This window comes from Malaya genurostris, chromosome 2, assembly GCF_030247185.1.
Source record: "Malaya genurostris strain Urasoe2022 chromosome 2, Malgen_1.1, whole genome shotgun sequence".
Taxonomy (NCBI): Eukaryota; Metazoa; Arthropoda; class Insecta; order Diptera; family Culicidae; genus Malaya; species Malaya genurostris.
This window is the reverse complement of record NC_080571.1, coordinates 236,545,231-236,567,593: the sequence shown is the minus strand read 5'-3', so window position 1 is coordinate 236,567,593 and position 22,363 is coordinate 236,545,231. Positions and strand designations below refer to the sequence as shown.

Genomic DNA, 22,363 nt, shown 5'->3' with positions numbered 1-22,363 from the left:
GTTATTCAAGCTGTAAGAAAAATTAGCCATAGAAAAATTAGGCTTGAAACAAAATTGCTGGTTGAAGTTTTTCTTCCAGTTCAAATAATCTTTATTTTCTTTTATTTGTTTGTACTTTGCTGTTCAAAAAGTTCCCGGAATTTTTTAATTGCGCGCGTCTGGAGAATCCGGTGGTTAAAATTTTTTTTATTGTGTTGGCACATATGTCCCTAATGTATGGTGAAATTTTCAGCTGTATTCATTGTTTACATTCTGTCTTGTAGCGGTTGGTGTAGACGTGTTTTTTTGAGCTCGGCGATTTTTGTTAGTTTAAACAATGGAAGAATTGAAGAATTTGTATTAAATTTTGCGTGAAAAATGAAATAAAGTGTAACCAAGTGTGCGAAATGTTACAGAGAGCCTACGGTGAGTCTGCTAAGAAAAACACAAGTGTTTACGAGTGGTATAAGCGTTTCCAAGATGACCGCGAAGACGTTGAAGACGACGAACGCTCCGGTCGACCCAGCACGTCAATAATCGATGAAAATGTGGGAAAAGTGGAAAAAATGATTATGGATGATCGCCGAATCACTATTAGAGAAGTTGCTGATGAAACTGGCATATCAGTTGGCTCATGCCATCATATTTTTTTAAATGTTTTGGGCATGAAACGAGTGGCAGCAAAATTCGTTCCAAAACTGCTGAATTTTGATCAAAAAACAAACGCATTACCATCGCTCAGGAGCTGTTAAACGACGTCAACGACGATCCAAATTTACTTAAAAGGGTCATAACTGGTGATGAAACATGGGTGTACGGTTATGATGTCGAAACAAAAGCACAATCGTCCACGTGGAAGCACCCATCGTCACCAAGACAAAAATCGCCGAGCTCAAAAAAACACGTCTACACCAACCGCTACAAGACAGAATGTAAACAATGAATACAGCTGAAAATTTCACCATACATTAGGGACATATGTACCAACACAATAAAAAAAAATTTTGTCCACCGGACTCTCCAGACGCGCGCAATTAAAAAATTCCGGGAACTTTTTGAACAGACCTCGTATATAACATAGAATTGGTTTTTCAAGTGAGTTATAATTCCCTCTACATAATTTAACGTTTTTATGTATGGAAACGGAATTTTAAAATGTTTTTGATTTCTACTGACTTGAACGGAATATGTTTGTTTTTCTTTTTTTTTTTTTTGTTGAATAAAGTGATAGTTTAGTAAAAAGAGTCTCCAGATTTAAAACATTGAACATTGAGTCTGACCATGGAAGCAGAAAGCCAGTGGATCTTTCGTGGGCTATTTTTTATGCCGGATTTTACTTGGCCTCAAGGCTGTTCCTGCCCGAAGATAGATAATATGTACTATCAATCTTCTAGTGAACCTCAGCCTCTTTTATCTGCATTCAACAATGGACAGAAAAAAGACAGATGAAAAAATAGTTGAATTGACAAATTAACCCCTGAGACCGGATTCGAACTCGTAACTCTCTCCGATCTATCGGAATCGGTCTGCCCATTGAATTACTCTGATTATGAAAAAAGGTGAGTGAGTAATGTCAGAAACATAACCGAATGACGTGAATACGAATAAACTCGGTTGTTCAACTTTTTTTCAAAATTTTTCAGGAGAAGCAACTGCCTTAGCTTGTTATATTTCACCTTCGGCTCATCAGTGCGACAGCAGTTTATGTTAAATCTCTAACGGTTAAACATAAACCGCTGAGCAGACGTAAAGTTAATGCTATTTGCAAAACACTTATTGCACCGAAGTGCCATGTCTTTACTACCGTGCCGACAGATGGGTTCAGATTTCAGTTTAAAAGTTCGGTTCCAGAGTCCAGATACAGAGTAAGGCTCCAGAACTCTGCTTCAGTTCCAGAATTCTGGACTTGAATTCTGGAACTAATTCTGTACCTGAAACTGATTGCTGAACCAGAATTCCTCAACTCTATTCTGAATCTGAATTCTTACCTTGAATTTATCGCATTCAAACCTTTGAAACCTTTGAATCGATCGAGAAATTTAACTGAATTATAAACCTGGATTTTGGTCTGAGCACTAATTTTAATTCCTAAATTCCGGTTGAATTTTGGAGCGGAGCTCTGGAATCAAAATTCCAGACCCAAAATTATAAAGAATAAATTAGATACATATATGACTTATATTTACATACATCCAAGGATGGCTTTTATCGTATCAACGAACACGCTCTCTAGCAACTCTTCAGTGCCATAAAAGAGAGACGGATATCATCGCAGCAACAAATAACCGATATGGTTCATTTAAAATAGAATGGACACCAGTGCGAGAGCGAATTTACTCTCGATGACCTGTCTGAGAAGTTAGCCAAAATTGATGTTACAATCCAAATCCGTATTACGCTGGTAACTCTTTTTCGCATAGCCAAGATAATTTCAGTAGACATGTGCATCAATATTTAATCACAACTAGCGAAACCCATCCACCAGTATCGTACTAGGACACAGTTTCACGTCCCACTTTAAAATAAAACGGTCGAGGTAAGCAAGTTGTCACGGGAGGAAAAGTGCGCAAGACGCTTTCATCGGTAGAGACACCGCATAGTTTTCTCGCACTAATGGACCGGTTTGATGCGAGAAAGAAAAGAAAAAAACGAGAGCACTCCTACGTGAGTGACGGTTTTATTGTACGGTCCCGAAAGAGCGGCAGGCACATTTTCCCACACCAATTACGGTCTAGAAGTGGAGAAAAGTGAAACAAGATCCCACCGGAACGGTATCAGGTTGCATAACATCGTCCACGAAGCGATCGTGGCGGTCTCGGGTTGGATGGGGCGGGGGATGGTTGGAAGCGCCGGAAAATACACACAGCAATAGGAAGAAAGTACATTAATCGAAACGATGACCCCGTTTCGTGTTTTCCACGGTTGGCAAAATGGATTGATTCAAACAGAGAGAGAGAGCGAGAGGCTGTATTCAAGTGAAATAATATTAATTGAAGTAAGACGTACGAATATTTTAGATTCGTCGTCGTAATTGGGTTTGTTTGTTTCACTAAATACGTTTGAAAAAAAGGGAAGTTAATAGCTATCAAAGCATTGTTAGTCGAACCAACAAAACCCAACATAAATAACAAACCAGTATCAAATTCGATCTAAATTATAATTACGATGAACTATCTTAATTCACGATTGATTTCTTCAAGCTCGTGTGCCATTCCGCTGTCGAACGGTGGCAGACTAGACGGGCCAATAAACGCAACCGGCTCGCCGCTCCACTCGTCATCCGGCTTTTTGTATCTGACCGCTCAGCCTGGCTGCGTCGACACAGCGGAAAACGCCCACCCACTCTTGCTTGGAGTCACGCAACAGAGCAAAGTGCAAAAACTGGAGCACCTTGTCTGCTGCTGCCTGCACACAGCGATGATGCTGACGGATGATAGCATATAGCCGTGTCGACCCAGAGAGTTGGGTGGTGAAACATATATAGAGCGTTTCTCAGTGGGTGTCGCGAAGAGTATAATAGTCAGACCGACAGACAGACTGACTGACAGAAAGACGGATCGCGAAAAGTTAGACGAAAGCTGATAAGCAGCTAAGGCAAAATTCTGAATTTTTGCGGATGAGAGTAGCGCAAACATTCGAAACCCGATAATAGCATGTGGTGTTTACTGTTTACGTTTGCTTTTCACGATAATCGATAAACCTGTCCGGCTGATTCCGAAGGCAGGGCTTGCGAGATGTTTTAGCTGTAATGGAGCACGATCGCATTCGAGAGGATTGCACTAGAATCTGTTTGGTCGATGTTTGTTCGATGGTAGTCGGATGACTTACCACAAACAACCAAGCAGGGGATAGAGCACAGCATTCTTTGTGTTAGTAATGTTACCAAATAGTAGGAAGAGAAAATCATGACATTATTATTTCGATGAATCGAAATGTTTGTTTTGAAAAATATTCCAAAATAGCTTAGTTGTTACAAATGCGAAAGGCAGTAAACAGGCTTTGTTTATTCGGTTTGGAGCTGCTGTGGTTTGTAGTTTGACACATATCAGGCAGAAATAACAAAAGTTCAACGAAAATCTCACTTATATTGTTTTCTGATGATGCAAGTAGTATCTGCGGTCAGGTCAGTCGAATCTTTGGAAAAGCCATGCTTCAAGTTCTGTACACTAGAGAGTGGCGATTAAAAAAACCGATTGTAGCGACATTGACTTTGCCATTCCAATGAAACTTATGTTTTTGAAAACTAACAAAAACAAATTACGGCTTTTGATTGTTTTTTTTTTTTTCATTTGAAAGATATTTTTATTCAGGCCTATTTGCGTACAAACTTTACGTGGCCGAGTTAGTCGATTTTTTTAAACAAAGAATTTTTTGAAGTGGATCTCATTGTCACTCTTTTTCTAGGAGGAGAAGAGCTTCCATTTGCCTCCTACGAGGGTTGAGGGGCCGGGGTGAAAATTCCGCCATACTTCTCTTTCGATGGAGAGAACTTCACCGTACTGCGACATGATCTCCCGAACGGACTGATCGGTGGCCTGCGGGGGAAGGTCATGCACGCGTACTTGTATGGCATTGTCCACCATGTGCACAGTAATTTTGTATTTAATGTTGTCACACTCAACGCTGTGCACCTCGTTGTTAACCGAAGCGAATGCAATTGCATCGCTTTCACGTTTAAACATAATGTACACACAGTTAGACACCTTGTTGAATTGAATCTCACTTACATTATTAGCGTCCAGATGCAAGATTTCAATTTCATTTGCTGCTGGTCTAACTTTGCAACGCTTGAAATCTATACAAATTGAATTCGGTCTTGCAGGCCAAGTTTCAGGCTTTGTTAAATCGTATTTGACCATTCCGTACACTCTATTGTTCACTGCACTGTATTGTCTTTGTTTCTTTTGCTTCGACCGCAAACGATTTTCGACTGAGTTGGGTGAGATGCGAGCACGAACTGCCCGCTTTTGATTGTTGTTTTGACGATATTGGAAAATTCATCTACGTGATTACCGATAGATGTTTTCTTACTTTGAAAGAGTAAAGCTATGTCCATTCAAAATCTGGAATCATAAAACCATCTGTATCTCGGTAACGAATTGACGTACAAATAAGGTTAATACATCAAAACAAAGGTTGACGAAATTGAAGAAAAATATTAATACAAATCATTTCTCTTTATTTATAATCAAAATTCGTGCTTTTCCTCCCATCAAACGAGTCAACGTCATTTGTTCAACATTTTGGTCATCTGAGTCGCGTCCCGAACCTCAAATTTCTCGATGGGCCCGAACTACGGGGAGTTGGATGGATTTGTATTCTCATCAATGAAATCTACGTTATTATAGCGGTCCCACTGGATAGCTTCCCGGTTGTAGTGGCAACTCACCAAATCTTACCAAAACTTTACGGAACCTTTATGGGCTTTAATGAAAGGTAGTACGCAGTTTTTGAGGCATTCTTCCTTGTACAGCTTTGAGTGCATCGTCTCATTCGTCCTGAACACATCATACACGGTTGATTTGGCGATTTTCAAAGTTTTTGCGATTTTGCAGAATTTTTTTTTCTCCTCTCAGCTTCCATCTGGAATAACTTTTGACTCACTGCACGAAACACCGTGAAATTCATACCACAGAAAGTGGGCGCCTAGGTAATCAAACCGCTGCACAGTGGTTCAAAAGCCCAATTTCACGCTCTTAATTGATAACTCATTAAAAACGTGGTTTTCGAGGTACAGTATTTTCAACAAAGTTGCTTAGAAGGATAGACGCCGTCTTTTGTCAAGTTTTATTTATGCAACACAATAAATGATTCCGGATTCTAACTGGACAGAACTTTATATGTGTACATTTGTTTTCGCTCAGTTAAAGGTATGCTTAGAAAATACGCATTACTTTGTGTGAGTAGATTCATTGTTAATATAAAGTATTAGACTTCCTACTGATAGGTAATTATCCAGATGTATAAGCCAATAGTTAACACGTGAATTAATCTTAGACTGCTGTAATCCAAATTCAATTGCTCTCCCCATATTTTTCATATTCTTATAAATATTACTGTGGAATTAAAAAAAAATGTTCATTGGATAGAAAAAGGAAAGTTTGTACGGGCGTAAACTAGCATAAAATCCAAATTGAAATGGTTTTTTAGCGAAAATTAGAATTTGTTCCGCGCCGCTTCATATGACAGTTATACATTTAAACACGCTTCACCCTGTAGTTCCAGAATAGGGGAGACCAGGGCGAAAATGCTTGAATATTTTCAAAATTGCTGATTTTGTTGTAGAAATATGGAAAAATATGAAAAAATATGAAATAAAATGCGATTGTTTTTTAGTTAAGACCAAAATTCAAATGAATAAAAAAACGATTCGCTCATAATCTGATTCACTGTCTGGTTCAGACAAACAATTAACTCATGTGAAAGTGCTGTCACTTTAGCGTAATCCGGGTGACCTCTGTGGGAGTATTCAATGTCAACTTTGTAGCGCTGATTATTAAGTAATTTATCCCAGTAAACACAGCATTTGTCCAAATCATTCCATGGTTCGACATCATCGACCATCTTGTATGCTGCCGGTGTCGAAAGTGCTTCAGAAACTTTAGAAACGTAAACACGTCATCGGTAATGTTATTTATGATTATCGATTGTGGGTACTTTCTTGAAAATAACGTTGATCGTCATAAAATCAGCAAGTTTTTGTAGAAAACAACAAGAAATTTACGACTCCGACCGAGTCGAGTGACCATTTTCGCCCCACCAAAAAGTGGCCCTTTTTGCCTCATCACATAGTGGTTCAAAAGCCCAATTTTACTCTCTTCATTGATAACTCATTAAAAACGTGGCTTGCCAGGTACGGTATATTCGGAAAAGTTGCTAAGAATAATTGGCGCCATCTTTTGAAAATTTTAATTGTGTAATTAATCCCCCCAAAAGTGAAATAAAAATATTATTTTAGCTCAGAGTCAACATAGGGGCTAAGTAACTTCGACAAAGTTATGTAGAAAGTCATTTCAAACAAATTTACGGAAGATATTATTCCCGTAACTTGAGTAGAATTCATGATATAATGTATTTTCAGAAAAGGGTGCCCTAAATCCAGTTTTTGTAAGATATTCTCAATTTCTATGAGTTTTGTTTTTCATCAATAAAAACTACACAACTTTCTCAAATATACTATGCCACCATCATTTCAGTTGAATGAAATAGAGCCATTTTTTATGTTTGTCTTATATAATTCTAACTTGTATATCATCAAAAGGTGCATATGAGACCATTTACATATAAAACTACTTCAAAAGAGTGTTCATACCGTGGTTGAATTACTCGTCTGCGATCGTTAGCAGGCGAGATATGTTCTTTTCAAATATCCTTATCCATTACATTTGCAATGATAAGGTTAATTGTATAACCAATCAGATTTCAGCATTTAGTAGTCGATGACCAACATTCCATGAGCGTCCCAGAATACTGAGGCACCAAGCTTACCGGGCCACATTTACGTGTTTAGCCATTCTGGACGGTTCTCGCTGAATGCATGCTGACGATCACTTTGATTCTGGAGTATAGTGATGGATCCATGTTTCATCCATTGCATAGTGGAGAAAAATGAACCAAAAACGCGACGATTTTTTTGGAGGCATGATACAGTTGACCACAAAGCACTTTTTTTGGTGTAAAATGGTCGCTAAAATTGACTCCATGTATTTAGAAGGACCGTACGAAACGCTATCATGTTCATTTTACCCCAAGTTCCCTTTTCATACTGCATTGTATACAAGCTTAACTATATAACATAACCCCGAAGAACTTGCAGAAGAGCGAATAGTGTTTCTGATGTAAAAAAAGTCTAACAAATCGATTGCATATAGTTTTAATGACAGCAGAAAACTCGTTGTACCGTTTAGTTGAAATATGATCTACAATCCAAAAGCAGATCCAATACGATCTATCAATATTTGTTCATATTACGTACAAAACATCTGTGATCCAATTATACACAATGGGAATGACAGTACTAGCCTGTTTAACCCGTTTTACCCCAATTCACACTGAGATCTCTTTTTAAGCGGGGGATACGTATCGCGAAGAAAAACCGCGCAAAAAAAATCGCGTAACTTCGGAAATTTGCGTAAAAAATTTCTTCGAACTAAAGAAAAAAAATTTTGATGCCAAATATCTTAGAAATGTATGAAACGTCCAGATCTGGTGTAATCTCAAAAAAAATTTTTTTTTGTGAAAATCGACTTTGGGACATAGAAAAATTTTGAGACTTTTTTTTATGCCGAAAAACAACCGCGTTACTTTGGAAATCCGCGTAATTTCGGAAATCCGCGTAAAAAAAAACCGCGTAACTTCGGAAATCCGCGTAAAAAGAAACCGCAATAAAAAAAACGCGTAAAAAGAGACCCCAGTGTATATCAAAAGTCGTATTTCTGGTTAAACTTTCTTCGGTATACCGAAAGCAGGCTGATTACGGTTGATGAAAATCGATTGATATTACGAAGAAAGACCTAAAAATGAGATTACACATGAATTCAATGACCGCAAGGAAGGAGGAAGATCCTTTATAGTGGAAAATTTATTTTCCAAATGAGGAGCAAAATCTTAAGATTCAGTTAAAGGATAAATTGGGGTAGAACGGTATAACAAGATTTGTACGGCCATTGAGTCCATTTGTAATATTATTTGTAGGTCTCTCTTCATAATATCAATCGATTTTCATCAACCGCAATCAGCCTGCATTCGATATGCAAAAGAAAGTTGAACCAGAAATACGACTTATGAAATAAATTGGGGTAAAACGGTATAAAAAAATTCGTGCGGTCATTGAATTCATTCGTAATCTTATTTTTAGGTCTTTCTTCGTAATATCAATCGATTTTCATCAATCAGACTGCTTCCGGTATGCCAAAAAAAGTCCACCCAAAGATACAACATATGACATACATTGGGTAAAGAGGGTTAAACGGACTAGTACTGTCATTCCCATTATGTGTACTTGGATCACTGAAGTTTTCTACGTAATATGAACCAATATTGGTAGGTCATATTGGATCTGCTTCGGGATTGTAAATCTGAATTCAATATAAAATTATATTTGTGGGAAAATAGGGGTAAAACGATATAGCACGAAGCATGCGATCACGGAGACAATCTGTTAAATCTTTTTTGAGGTTATATGCGAAACATAGAACTGTCTTGTTTAACCATAATTAGTCTAAACACCGATCAGTAGAACTTTAAGGTAAAACAGAACACAGTTATTTGCGGTCAATCTTATCGAAAACCATCCATTTATCTAACTTATGAACATGTCAGGAATACCTTCCGATTGGTCGAATTCATATTTTTCAGAGTTTCACTGTAACTAACTGTGAAGTAAAGTCAGAAAAAAGAGAAATAGGAGCAAAACGGGCATGATAGTGAGTTTTGCGGATCTTCCAACTATCATTAATCGATTCTACGGAAAAATTTGCATAAGAAATACTAATTTTGAAAAATTTACTTAGGTTTTTATAAAACTATTGAGCAAAGTCGCGTTTTTCATCGTTTTTTCCCCACTGTGCATTGTCACATATCGACGCAAAAATATTCCGGTACATTTCGGTGAAACAGTTCCAGTGCTGAGAGTCATCAGTGTGACAACAGTATACCACTGACAAATAGATGTAGAGTCCCGTAGCACTTTGCAAGCCACTACTGGGCTGTGATTGATTCGGCACCATTGTTTTGAAATTATCAAGACTATTATCCAGGGTGGCAAGTGAATTGCCGATTTCAATTTCCCGGTTTATCCCGGTTTTCCCGGTTTTTTGAGAAAAAAATTCCCGGTTTTTGGAATAGGCTCAAATCGCCTTTGTTTAGTTTTTTGTGAATATTTTCTAATTTAAACTTTAAACAGATGTCCCATGTCCAAAAAGGATCATTGTAATAGGCCCGCTAATTGAGGGTTTAATTAAATTCCAAGCATTTCGATGTATAAATAAAAAATATTCATATAAAATATTGCCTTTTTCAAGTCATTCAGGGGTTTTGGTTACACGTAACCGAAGTGCACATGACTGTTTTTATTATTTTTTTGGTATACATATGATTGAAAATAAATCAACAAGGAACAACAATCCCAAAAACGGACGCTTGCCACTCGGAAAAACAACAACAATTTATGTTTGCAACTTCAAATCATTTCGGCAGGGAAATTATAAACGGCATGATGGCCAAGGATGGCTTTTATCGTATCAAAGAACGCTCTCTACCAACTCTTCACAATATTCAATCATTGCCATCAAAGAGAGACGGATATCATCTCAGCAACAAAACACCGTCATAATTCATTCTACATAGAATGGACACCAGTGCGAGAGCGAATTTCTCTCAATGAGCTGTCTGAGCATCACGGGTTAGCACGCTGCTGTGGGGATTCTCTCTGAAGCAACAAACGGTCGTTGATAATTGCGATAGAATCATTTTACTATTGCCGCTTATTCTAACTATGTTCAATAATTTTGTTAAAAATTTTTCCTATGTTACCTTGAGATTTTGCCATAAATTTTGCACATGTGTTGAATACTTATTCAAAAATTTAACAAAAATCCAACAGAAGCATCCAAATTAGCCTTATTTTTCAAAATGAGCTTTCATTATGCTGTTATTGATAACAACTAAAAAAAACTCTGATGCTTCCTGTTTGATTTAAAACTGTCTGTCATATTTGGCATATTTCCAATGGACAATAAGTTATTTCAACACATGTACAGAACATTTCGCTCAAACACAAATTGGGTTTAGCCCCCTACTTTTCAATTGTTGAAAAAAATCATTATTCTAACAACTGTTACGCATAGGTGAAAAGGTAATATTTTTTTCGGTAAAATTAAAATTCCCGACTTTTTCCCGGTTTTTCCCGGTGAAATCAAATTCCCGACTTTTTCCCGGTTTTCCCGGTTTTCCCGATTTTCCCGGTCACTTGCCACCCTGAATTATCACATAAATCATTGCAACTCGTGAACCAAACATTAGAATGTCAAAAAATTTTGACAATTTACTCATGAAAAATTATACAGAAATCTTGTTGACATCGCCATCTATGTATCAATCCAGGAACTTACTGAGCATCGTGTTATATGTTAAAACTGCATCTGGGCTAAATTTTCACACACTTATTTACGATTTTTCAGATCGGAATGAAAATTAATGAAATATTCATCAAGTGACTCTGATTTTCCGGCGTCTTTAACATACTTTGTTTAACTGCTAATTACACTACAGCATCAGCTGAAATCATTGTTAAGCAAGGCAAATCTGTTACAACTAACAATAATTGGAACGCCTTGAGCAGCATCAAGGACAACAAAGAGCTGAGCGAAAATTCAAAATATTTTTGATCAGGCCCGTGCGCAGGAATCATCCATGGGGGGGTTTCTAGGGAAGAGGGGGGTTTCAAGGGAAGAGGGGGGTGTCCAAAAGGCGAAAAGGCGCCTCATCCACTATATTGATAATGTAAAACGAATTTTGACAGGCTCGTGCATAGAAATCATTAAAAGAGGGGGGGGGGGGGCTAAAATAATGTCAGTTTATAAATTGATAAAAAATTGAACTTTTTTGTTCAAATGAAGGCATTCTATTGTATTAAAGTGTTCAGTTACAATTCTTCAATAGATTAATTCTGCGTGGTACTGAAAAAAACTTTTCAAGAACTCTTTGGGTATCCACCTCGACATCGCGATGAATATTGAGTGAGGCTAAACCATTTAGCCGCTCTTCAGCCATTGTCGACCTGAGGTAAGTTTTGAGACGACGCAATGTTGAAAAAGACCGTTCATTCGTCGCCGTTGTTACCGGCAAAACTGCCAGAACGCGAAGCATTTGGTGGACATTTGGAAACGCGTCTTCATTACAAATATCAAGTATTTCAAGTGAATTTCTGACGTTCCCCTGCAGGTGAGTATTGGGCTTTACTCTAGAGAAAAGATGCGCGTTATTGAGAGCGGTGGTAGTCGGTACTTCGGGCACGCACCATACAAATGCGTAACATCGATGACAGCATTTCCAGTAACACTTGACAGAAAGTGGGAAAGGCGTCAAAATTTGAAAAAGAAAGTTGCGTCATCCACAATATTGAAACTGTAAAAAAAAAATCTGAAAACGTAGTATGAATTGTCAAGTTATTTGCACTTTAATATAATAAGTACTCCATTGTTCATGAAACTTAATTTAAAAAAAATTCTTCATGGGGGGGGGGGGGGTAAAAACCCCCAAACCCCCCCCCCCCCCCTGCGCACGGGCCTGTTTTTGACTGCATTTTCATTGCCACTATATTTACAAAGATTTATTGAAATGGCCTGATACTTGCTGGTTCCACAAAATTTTTGTTGCGCGTAAGAAAAACCAAAACTCAGATATTTTCACTGTGCAACATTAAGTTCAAATTGATAATACCACTTGGCTGGTAGCTCTGAGCTGATGTACCTACAGAGCAAACTCGTTGTGGCAAAGGTGAAACTTCGTCCCAATGATAACAATGTCGCTTTCAGATGAGATGTGAGCCAGTGCTCCTTCTATTCTTGTGTAGCAAAGTTAACACTGACAATTGAATGACTGCAGTTTACTCTATAATTATATTTATGCACTGTGTGTAATCTCGAAGCATTTAAAGTGCAGCACAGTACAAGTGGATAATCGTCGTCGATTCTCCGGTATGAATGAGTTCAATCACACCAATAACTATTTCAATTGCAGACGGTTGATTGTTGATTGGACGGAACCTGCCACAAGCAAGTAGACATTGCATATGCGTCATGACCGGGTAATGAAATCTAATCAAAGTGGAAATGAAAAATTGAAAAAAACAAAAATACATACAAGTGAAGCAGATTCACGTACAACCTGCGAGATGTTCTCCCTCAGCTGGGCGGCCATTCCGGGCTTATTGAGCCCGCGGGTAAACTTTCTTTCTGTCATTATGTTGCTTTCGATCGACACTCGACGAGACGAGATATTATTGTCACGCCTTTCGTCTTCAGTGTTTGTTTTATACTTTTAATTATCACCACTCTCCCTCGATGGATGATCGATTTCATCGAGCTGCATGTGAAAGCCGGTTGCCTCACTCACTTGATAACCTCTTTTTTTTCTTCTTTTTCATAAATTCCTAACCTTTCGCTACACACTTACTCGATCGTAGACCTCGCATGTAAGCTGACGTAACACATTCGATAAAAATTAATATCCTTTTTCTGTTGACTGGTAAACACTAAACTTCACTCTCTTCAAAGTGGTTGTTATTAATCATCTTTTCATCCCAAACACCACCCACTATCAACAAAACAGGAATATTACTTCACCAATACACCGGCACTGGTTCACATTCACCAGAAAGGACCTACGTACGTATGCGAGCGTGAGGATGCATACATACGGGCGAATTCCTCTCGGTAATCAGAATGGGAGTGAACCTCGAAAAAAGAAGGCGAAGCAAAACACCCAACTGGAAGATGATGCACTTTCTTGACACACACACTCAACAACTTAATCCAATGGAAGATCTTCACTTTCACCTTCTCACGGGACCAAATATGTAAAACCGTCCACGGCAGTGAAACAGATCGACCGGACGCACTTCCGATACCCCTAAACACTGGTCACCATCACGATCCTAGATTCGACAATCATCTGGGCTGCAAGCAGACTGGCTGGAGTCAAGAAAACGCTAATTTTTCACACGAGCAATACAACATCGACGTCTAACACAAACCGACCGTCCGAGTGAACTGCGGCAAGCAACGTTATTATGTTGTGTATCGCATCACTGTCGCACACTGTCATCCGGTTGGATGAACAACACTGATGGCCGATGGCTTCGTGAGCTCACCCATACACACCTGATCTTCTGATCAGAGTGGTGCTGTAGTAGAGAAATCCGCACCGCATTCGGTCGCTCATCTTCATCTCACAGGCAATGTTTTGTTTTGCTCGTTTATGTTTTGATCGGTAGCCTACCGCCTGATAGGTGGGATCTTCCAGCATGCGCACCACGTGTGTTGGATGAATGGGCAGATGAATGATAGATCGAATGAGTGATAACATGATGCAGGGCGTGATTTCTTGCTGATGGGTAGTTGAAAACAACAACGGATATTACTATAGGTACTATTAGTTATTAGCGGAACTTTCTTTGTTCAGTTGTTTGTCATTTAATAGAATGATGAATGTATTCGAACTTATTCTGTTGGGGAAAGCATTATAAAGTGACCCTGCTGGCCAAAACGCAACCCCCCCCCCCCCCCCCCATTTTCTTTTTTCAGTATTCAAGATTTTTCTAAACAAAGTGATAAAACTCACTAATATTATCTTTTCGTAAGATCTTTCTGCTATGCAAGTTTGGCAGTTTTCGTTTGCTGAACAATATGAATAAAACTGAAAAAAAATCATTGGGCAGCTTTTCGATGTAAGGTTTTGCTTCGACTATACAAGCATTTAACCGTATAAAAAGTCTAATGGTCGGTTGCTATTTAGTAATTAGCTTTTAGCAGTGCTAATGACTCTATTTCCAGTATAAAAATCCAGAGAAACAAAACCATTTCTTTGATTTACGATTTTTCTCATAACAGTTACTCAACGGACATTATGCCCCACCTTCGATTCAACAGTATGCTTCGAGTTCAAATATTGTTTTGAAGATTTATAACGGTTAATAAAACAAAATGTTGCGTTGGGTGGATCAAAAAAGTTTATTTATTTATTTATTTATTTTGGGGAGCAGGAAAAAGCCCGATGGAGATGAAATATCGCAATCTCTCTCTCCAGCAGGCATAGAACCTCCTCATCTTTTGTATCAACAGATTACAATGATCCAACAGATACATTTACGTTCAAAACTAGCAATTAAAACTAACAGGTAAAGCTAAACCACTAACCCTATAACTAGTTGATGACACAATATTACAGAATTACAGAGCAGCTTCCTTAAAAGACGAGATAAAAGAGAAAAGTGGATATAAAGATGGAAGAAGAAGGTTAGGTAGTTGAGGGAGCAGTGAGTGAGCGTGGACGAACGACGGGGTTAGAACCGGCATGTAGATCTAGTTATTGAATATACTGAATAGTTAAGGAATCGTTAAATAAGCGTTTTATCGCATTACGCGAGAGATGAAAATCAAAGACCTTCGAGCAACTGTTAAATAAACGACACATACTGAGAAATGGTTCATTATATCCGTAGTTAGTTCTAGCACGAGGGAATCGTAAAAATGGATGTGAATGAAGATTGCGGCTATGGATGTCAAAGTTGACCAATCGTAGGAGATCAGGGCAATCAATATGTGATTGTATTAAATCAGCGATGAAAACAGCCTTGTAGATGTTTTTACGAACACACAGCGGATCAAGTTCGATCAGTCGGCAGAGATCATTATAACTCGGAAGGTTTAATGGGTCTCTCCAAGATAGATTTCGGAGAGCAAACCTAATGAATTTGCGTTGAACAGCTTCAATACGATCAATATCAGTTTGATAATGAGGTGACCAAACGACAGCAGCATATTCAAGCGATGATCGAACTAGTGCACAATAAAGAGTTTTCAAGCAATGTGTGTTAGCGAAATTTTTATTAATTCGAAATATGAACCCTAAGAGTTCAATGCCTTCGAAATCACGTAGTCAATGTGATTCTTAAAATTAAGTTTATCATCAAGAATAACTCCTAAATCTTTCACGAACGATTCACGTTTAAGAACATTTTGCGAAAGATTGTAGTCATATCTTATTACTGAGTGCCTGCGGGAAAATGATATGACGGAGCATTTAGAGGCGTTTAATACCATCTTGTTGGAGTGACACCATTCAACGAATGTATTCAATTGAGCTTGCAAAAAGTGTGCATCTTCTTGTTCTTTGATCAGATGGTAGAGTTTGAAGTCATCCGCAAATGATAGTTTGAAACATTTCAGTAAGAAGTGCAGATCATTAAGGTAGAGTAAAAATATATACGGTCCTAAGTGACTTCCTTGAGGTACTCCAGAACTCACAGCAAACGGTGATGTTGTACAGTTTCCTATTTTTACCGACATCTCACGACCAGTAAGATATGAATGCATCCAATTCAGTAAAGAACCACCAAAGCCAAGTCTGTCAAGTTTAGCAATTGTTATTTGATGGTTTATTTTATCAAATGCCGCTGAAAAATCAGTGTAGATAGCGTCTACCTGTAGACGAGATTGCATGGATTGCATGATAAAAGATGTGTAAGTTACTAGGTTAGTAGATGTTGACCGTTTAGGCATAAATCCGTGTTGATTTTCAGATATATAGTCGTTGCACTTATGAGTCATGAAGTCGAGAACAATGATTTCAAATAACTTGGAAACAGCACATAGGGAGGCTATTCCACGGTAATTTGTAATATCTGATTTGTTGCCGTTCCTTAAAAACCGGGAAAATATAAGTTGGTTTCCAATTGTAATTAATGGATTATGCAATTGATTTCCGATCTTTTTTATCTGCTTTTCTTCTATATCGACATTTCAAGGGGCATATTGCATCATTGTTGGGGGGCATATCACTGATTTGTTGTTAGGCATTGTATACGGTTGCTGGGGTATTATGCCTACGGCAAGCGAAAAACTGAAAATGTGGTCGTTTTGGAAAATGTGTTTGTATCAATCAATTCTCATCACTTCTACCGAAATAATTGAAAATTATGTTACTCAGGCGTAGCGCAAAGAAATACCTACATTTTTGTTTTATTCAATATTATAATTTTTTAAGGCACACTGCTTAAGCTCTAAGGTGCCAAGGACTTTTTCTAATTTTATTAACGACTAACTTAAAACTAGGATAGTATAATTGGATAATGTTGTATTGGGGTCGCAGTGGTCGACTTTGGCAGATCCAGCCTTCAGCTGGCGATCGGCACCGGCCGGTGGATGGAATATGTCATGAGTCTTCCAGATGACGTTGGCCGCATCCTTCGGTCCGTGTGGGTCCGCGGGAAACACCCCCAGGCTATGAATACCCGGCGGGTGGCCCGCAAAATAGCTACATTCTCGAAGAAAATAAATCAGTACATTTAGAAATATCTCAATGTTTTCTTAAGGGGGCATATTATAACACTTTACCCTTCATACGATATCTAATTTGAAATATAATGTTTCATTCTACATTCAAGAGTAAGATTTCAGCGTGTTTGATGCAGGTTAAAATCATTTTGTTATTTCATTTTGGTGATAAAACGTTCAATAATTAGGTTGAAAATCCAAAGAACAATGTTTAAAGTAATGGAGAAAATAAACCACATAGGACTCACGATTTGGATTACAGACTGCGGATATATTCCTGTCTAACCGAAAATCTGCATTTGTTAAATTAGATGTCTATCATACCAGTCACTATACAATTCCCTCCGAGGTTCCTTAGGGAAGCCACCAAGATCCATTGATATTCGTTCTATTCGTAAACGACATCTGTAACATTATTGACTCTGATAAACTACTTTATGCTGACGACTTGCAACTTTTCCGTGTTATCTCGAACTCACTCGATAATCGTTCTCTCCAACAAGACATTGACGTTGTAATTCATTGGTGTGATCAAAATGGAATGGAGGTTAATGCTACCAGGTGCAAAATCATAACGTATTGTCGCGTACGATCGCCGCTTATCTACAATCACACCATTAATGCGAGTTAAAGCCATGTGAGACTTAGGGGTTCTTATCGACTCATAGGTTAATTTCAGTGAACACATACGAAGGTTGTTACTTATGTATTTAGCCTTGGAAACACTAAGTGTTTCCATCATAAAGTTTGACATTTCTTACCATTACCATCTTTGGAACATTCTGTCATTTGAGCGCTATTTGTTTTGTTTACAGTGAGTTGAACATTTTACCTCAGCAAAAATATGGAATTGAATCGTGAACATTTTCGTGCAACGATTTATTACGATTATCGTCGTGGATTATCAAGACAAGAGCACTTCAATCAACTTAGTTTAACTTTTGGCAGTGTAGCACCATCCTATGCGACTGTAAAAAACTGATATAACGAATTCAATCGTGATCGTAGTTCGCTTGCCGATAAATTCAAAAAAGGTCATCTAGAATAAGTTGTTTTGCCAGAAAACATCGATGCTGTGAAATATCTGATAATAGAAGATCGCCACGTGACGTACCGTGAAATGGAGGTAGCCTTGAACATTAATCTGAAAAGCTTATATGTTATTTTGCATGAACATTTGATTGTGAAAAAAAATTGGTTCACGTTGGATCCCATATAATTTGACAATTGCCCAAAAAAAGATTCGTGTCGATTAGTGCGAAGAAATGCTGAAAAAATACAATTGTGGTGGTTTAAATTTGGTGTATAACATTTATACAGAAAAAAATTGATCTACTCATATGACCCTGAAACAAAACAGCAGTCAACTGTATTCGGTATAACGGACATATCGCTACCGTTGCTTTAGAGGATCCGTAGACTGTCAATTCAGATTGGTGTACCACCATTTGTTTGCCAGAAGTTTTTCGTGAAATAAGGAAAACAAATGCAAGACACAAAATCATTCTTCGTCACGATAATGCAAGCTCTCACCCATCGGCTCAAACAACCGAAAATTTGAGCACCCAAAACGTTGAATTGATGAGCCACAGGCCTCATAGTTCTGATTTGGCACCTAACGACTTCTATTTGTTCCTTTTCATGAAGAATAAACTGCGTGGAGAGCGATTCAAAACTCCTGAAGAAGCTGTTGAAGTGTTCAAAAAACATGTTTTCAGGGTACCTCAAGAGAGTGGATTTTTTTTTTGAAAATTGGTTCAAGAGTTTGCAAAAGTATATTGATCATCTAGGGGAACATTTTGAAGAACCATAAAATCATTTCCGATCGATTATAATACTGTTTTCAGCTTTTAAACGAGTCTAAGTTTATCGAAATTCGTTGATTCATCTCCGAAAAATTGTAGCCTATAGAAAAAAAGAGTTGTTAGTCACCTAGGAACTAATGTATCTCTTGTGCCGAAAATGTCCACCATTCGATCTTCGAATTTGATCAACGATGCAATAGTAGCTTTCAAACGAGACTAAGCGTGGTGAAATCAGATTAGTCAGATTTAGAAAATTGAATGGAGAGAAATAACTACGTATTGTCGGTTACGTCACTCATGCTATTACATCTCCAGAACATGATATGACAGCCACTTAACACTCAAACTTGATGAATGTATTAATAGTGGCTTTCACATAAATCTTAGTTTGTTAAAATCGGCTCTGCATTCCTCGGGAAAATCGAAATGAGAGATACAAAGTGCATTTTGTCGGTTACGTCACTTAATCCATTATATTTCTGAAAGCGAAAGTATCAAGTATTCGAACTCTGAAACTTAACAAATGAACTGTTCAGGCGAGCCTAAACGTGTTGAAATCGGTTTAGCCATATTCGAGAAAATTCAACGAAAGGAAAATAAGTGCATTTTGTTGATTACCGCCATTTCAACTTCGAACTTGATCAATGACTTAATAGTAGCTTTCAAACGAGCATAAGCTCGTTGAAATTGGTTTCCGAGAAAAAGAAGAGCTTAGAAAAATTTTGGAAGGGTGCTCACACATAGAGACTTCTTCCGATCATGTCGAGCTGAGTCGAATGGTATATAAAACTAGGGGTATCTGGAGCTCCGATGAAAAGCCTTTTTTTATTCGTTACTCCTGGTGTTTCCGGAACCAGTAACCGTAGTTCAGTATAGTTGAAGTGAGACCTGAAAACTAAAAATTTTCTTGAGTAGTTTGAAGGAATCAGTTTCTTATTGAAATTTAACTTTTTTTCACTCATCACCCTGTTATTACGAATTCGGATGCAATACAAAATTTTATAAAAGGATCATAAGGTCTTCAATTAAAATTCGACGTGAGCATTTCATAAGCGCACATAAATGAATGAAAGAATCTCTTTGTTTACTTTCTCTTCTGTTAATAACTTCTTAATTTTCACCTACAAATAATTCTTGTAGAAAGAAGAAAATATTTCCAGTTTTCTAATAGTATCAGATATGTAATGAACAATTGCATAATAACGCAGAGGTTGTCGAAAGAGAAAGTAAACAAAGAGAATCTGTCAACTATTATTTTTACGTTTCGTCTTTGACTCATCAGTGCAGAGCAGTTCAGCTTGAACTGCTTAGTGTTAATCTCGGCAGTTCAATTTGAACCGCCAAGCAGACGTAAAGTTTCTGCTACTTACAGAACACTTTTTGTTTTGCAACGGAGTGCAATGTCTTTTCTGATGTGCCGAGGGAAAACGTGTTGTCGACTATTTCTGACCGATGCGGGTTTGGTCATTTAGGGGTTAGAAAAATTTTGTCCTAGGGCACATAACCGTTTTTATTATTTCTACGTTTCGTCTTTGACTCATCAGTAACAAACGGTTATGTGCCCTAGCACAAAATCTGGCTAACCCCTAAATGATCTGTCAATTGTTTTAGGCCCTTTTGAAATGTTTGCATCGAATTCAATTAGGTTTTGCACGATGACGACACAAATGAACTGCCGATGAATCAAGTTCATCTTTGACAGTTGCCGTGTACTTGTTTTGTTTTGCGACTGAAAGTTAAAAATTGAAAAAATGACGAAAAAGTGCCTGTTAAAAACGTATTCCACAGTGAAAATAACTAAAAAGATTGCCCTGTATGTGTTTCCAGCATCAAGGAGCGATTTATGAATGAATCTGTTGAGTGTGAGACGACTTGCAATTTTTGCATTCGAACGATGAACTTCTGATGAACTTTTAAACTGTAAACATGTACACGTCGACTGTCAAAACAAATTCATTCTGTTTATTTTTGTGAGGTTATGTCATGTTCGTGCAAAACCTAATTTGTTTTGACAGTCGACGTGTACTTGTTTACAGTTTAAAAGTTCATCAGAAGTTCATCGTTCGAATGTAAAAAATGCAAGTCGTCTCACACTCAACAGATTCATACATATATCGCTCCTTAATGCTGGAAACACATACAGGGCAATCTTTTTAGTTATTTCCTCTGTGGAATACGTTTTCAACAGGCACTTTTTCGTCATTTTTCAATTTTTAACTTGCAGTCGCAAAACAAAACAAGTACACGGCAACTGTCGAAGATGAACTTGATTCATCGGCAGTTCATTTATGTCGTCATCGTGCAAAACCTAATTCTCGGTTGATTTTCCAGAAGGCCGTAACAGCAAGTGACAGTTTCTCTTTGTTCACTCTCTCTTTCGATTATTGTGATGTGATCTAAAAAGATTTTCTTGGATTTCACAGTTCTGTTTGGAAGTCGAACGTTTCGAGCATCATTCTATGCAAAGAGTTAAGTGATGAACGTGTAAACCGCTTGGTAATTAATAGAAGAGAAAGTAAACACAGAGTAACTGTCACTTGCTGTTACGGCCTTCTGGAAAATCAACCGAGAATTAGGTTTTTTATCGTGACGACACAAATGAACAAGTATTCATCCTTGACAGTTCAGCGGTAGTGTTTACTTTAGCTTAAACAAAAATCGAAGAGCACATCTAAAACAATCATCTTTACACTTTGCAACTAGTCACTTTTATTTGATAAATATCAAAAACGAACCGTATTCAATCGTGAACAAATGTTCTAAAACTTTATACGGACCGTAAATGGTCTGATCCAATTTGTCAATAAACAAACAAAATGAAATTCTGTTTACAAACAGTACTGCTGAACTGTCAAAACGTGTTCATCCGATTGAGGTTAGCAGTGACGGTAAAAAACCTAATTGATTGTGAACATCGGTGCATATTGTTATTGTTTTTCTGCACATTTCACTGAAAGTTCGATCTGGATGATTATTACATTATTTTACAGTTTATAGACATTTTGCGATTATGGCGAACTGATTCGAATTATTTCAAAGCCTTTCTATATGAGGAAGGTAAAATCGATTAAGGAGCGAGTAGGGATATTGAAAAATCAATATATTTTTTTTATAAACGAACATTTCAAAAATCATTTGTCAAATTTTCAAGCCTATCGGGAAAAAAACAATAGAAATTATGGGCCTTTATTTTTTCTTATCTCATACTGCGAAGAATCAAGAGCTCGTCTCACAGGCCCAAGAGTTCTGCTCTGATTGACTTGAAAATTTGACAAAACATTCTTTAAATGCTTTATTATAACAAAACATGAAGAAAAAATATGATTTTTCGAAAATGTTATACCTTACCAGCCTACAGGGCTAAAAGAATAAATTGTTTCCTTCGATTTTATAGACAAACTAAAAACGCGTTTTTCTCGAAAGCACGTTCCATCGTCATCTAAAAACTACTTCACCTATTATTTTCAAATTTTGCATTCACTTTCTTCATATAAAATATTCTTTTTGAACGTTTTTCTTTTC

At 37.6% G+C, this 22,363-nt stretch overlaps 2 protein-coding genes across 8 annotated transcripts in view; one reads left to right on the top strand and one right to left on the bottom strand.

Annotated features, from left to right (window-relative positions):
- The window catches only part of LOC131428220 (dedicator of cytokinesis protein 9), a 250,102-nt gene extending 236,364 nt beyond the window's left edge, over nucleotides 1-13,738 (bottom strand). The window contains exons 1-2 of one of the 7 annotated variants that reach the window (XM_058591973.1): nucleotides 13,437-13,738; nucleotides 12,844-13,296 (exon numbers count right to left, since the gene is read on the bottom strand). In XM_058591973.1, coding sequence (XP_058447956.1) covers nucleotides 12,844-12,942 — 99 coding nt within the window. In that variant the 5' untranslated portion in view covers nucleotides 12,943-13,296; nucleotides 13,437-13,738. Of the gene's footprint in view, nucleotides 1-12,843 lie in introns of all 7 variants that reach the window. The other 6 variants (XM_058591974.1, XM_058591975.1, XM_058591976.1 and 3 more) reach the window with 6 other exon arrangements.
- The window catches only part of LOC131428221 (protein phosphatase 1L), a 77,653-nt gene that overhangs the window by 35,538 nt on the left and 19,752 nt on the right, over nucleotides 1-22,363 (top strand). The gene's annotated exons all lie outside the window — the stretch shown is intronic.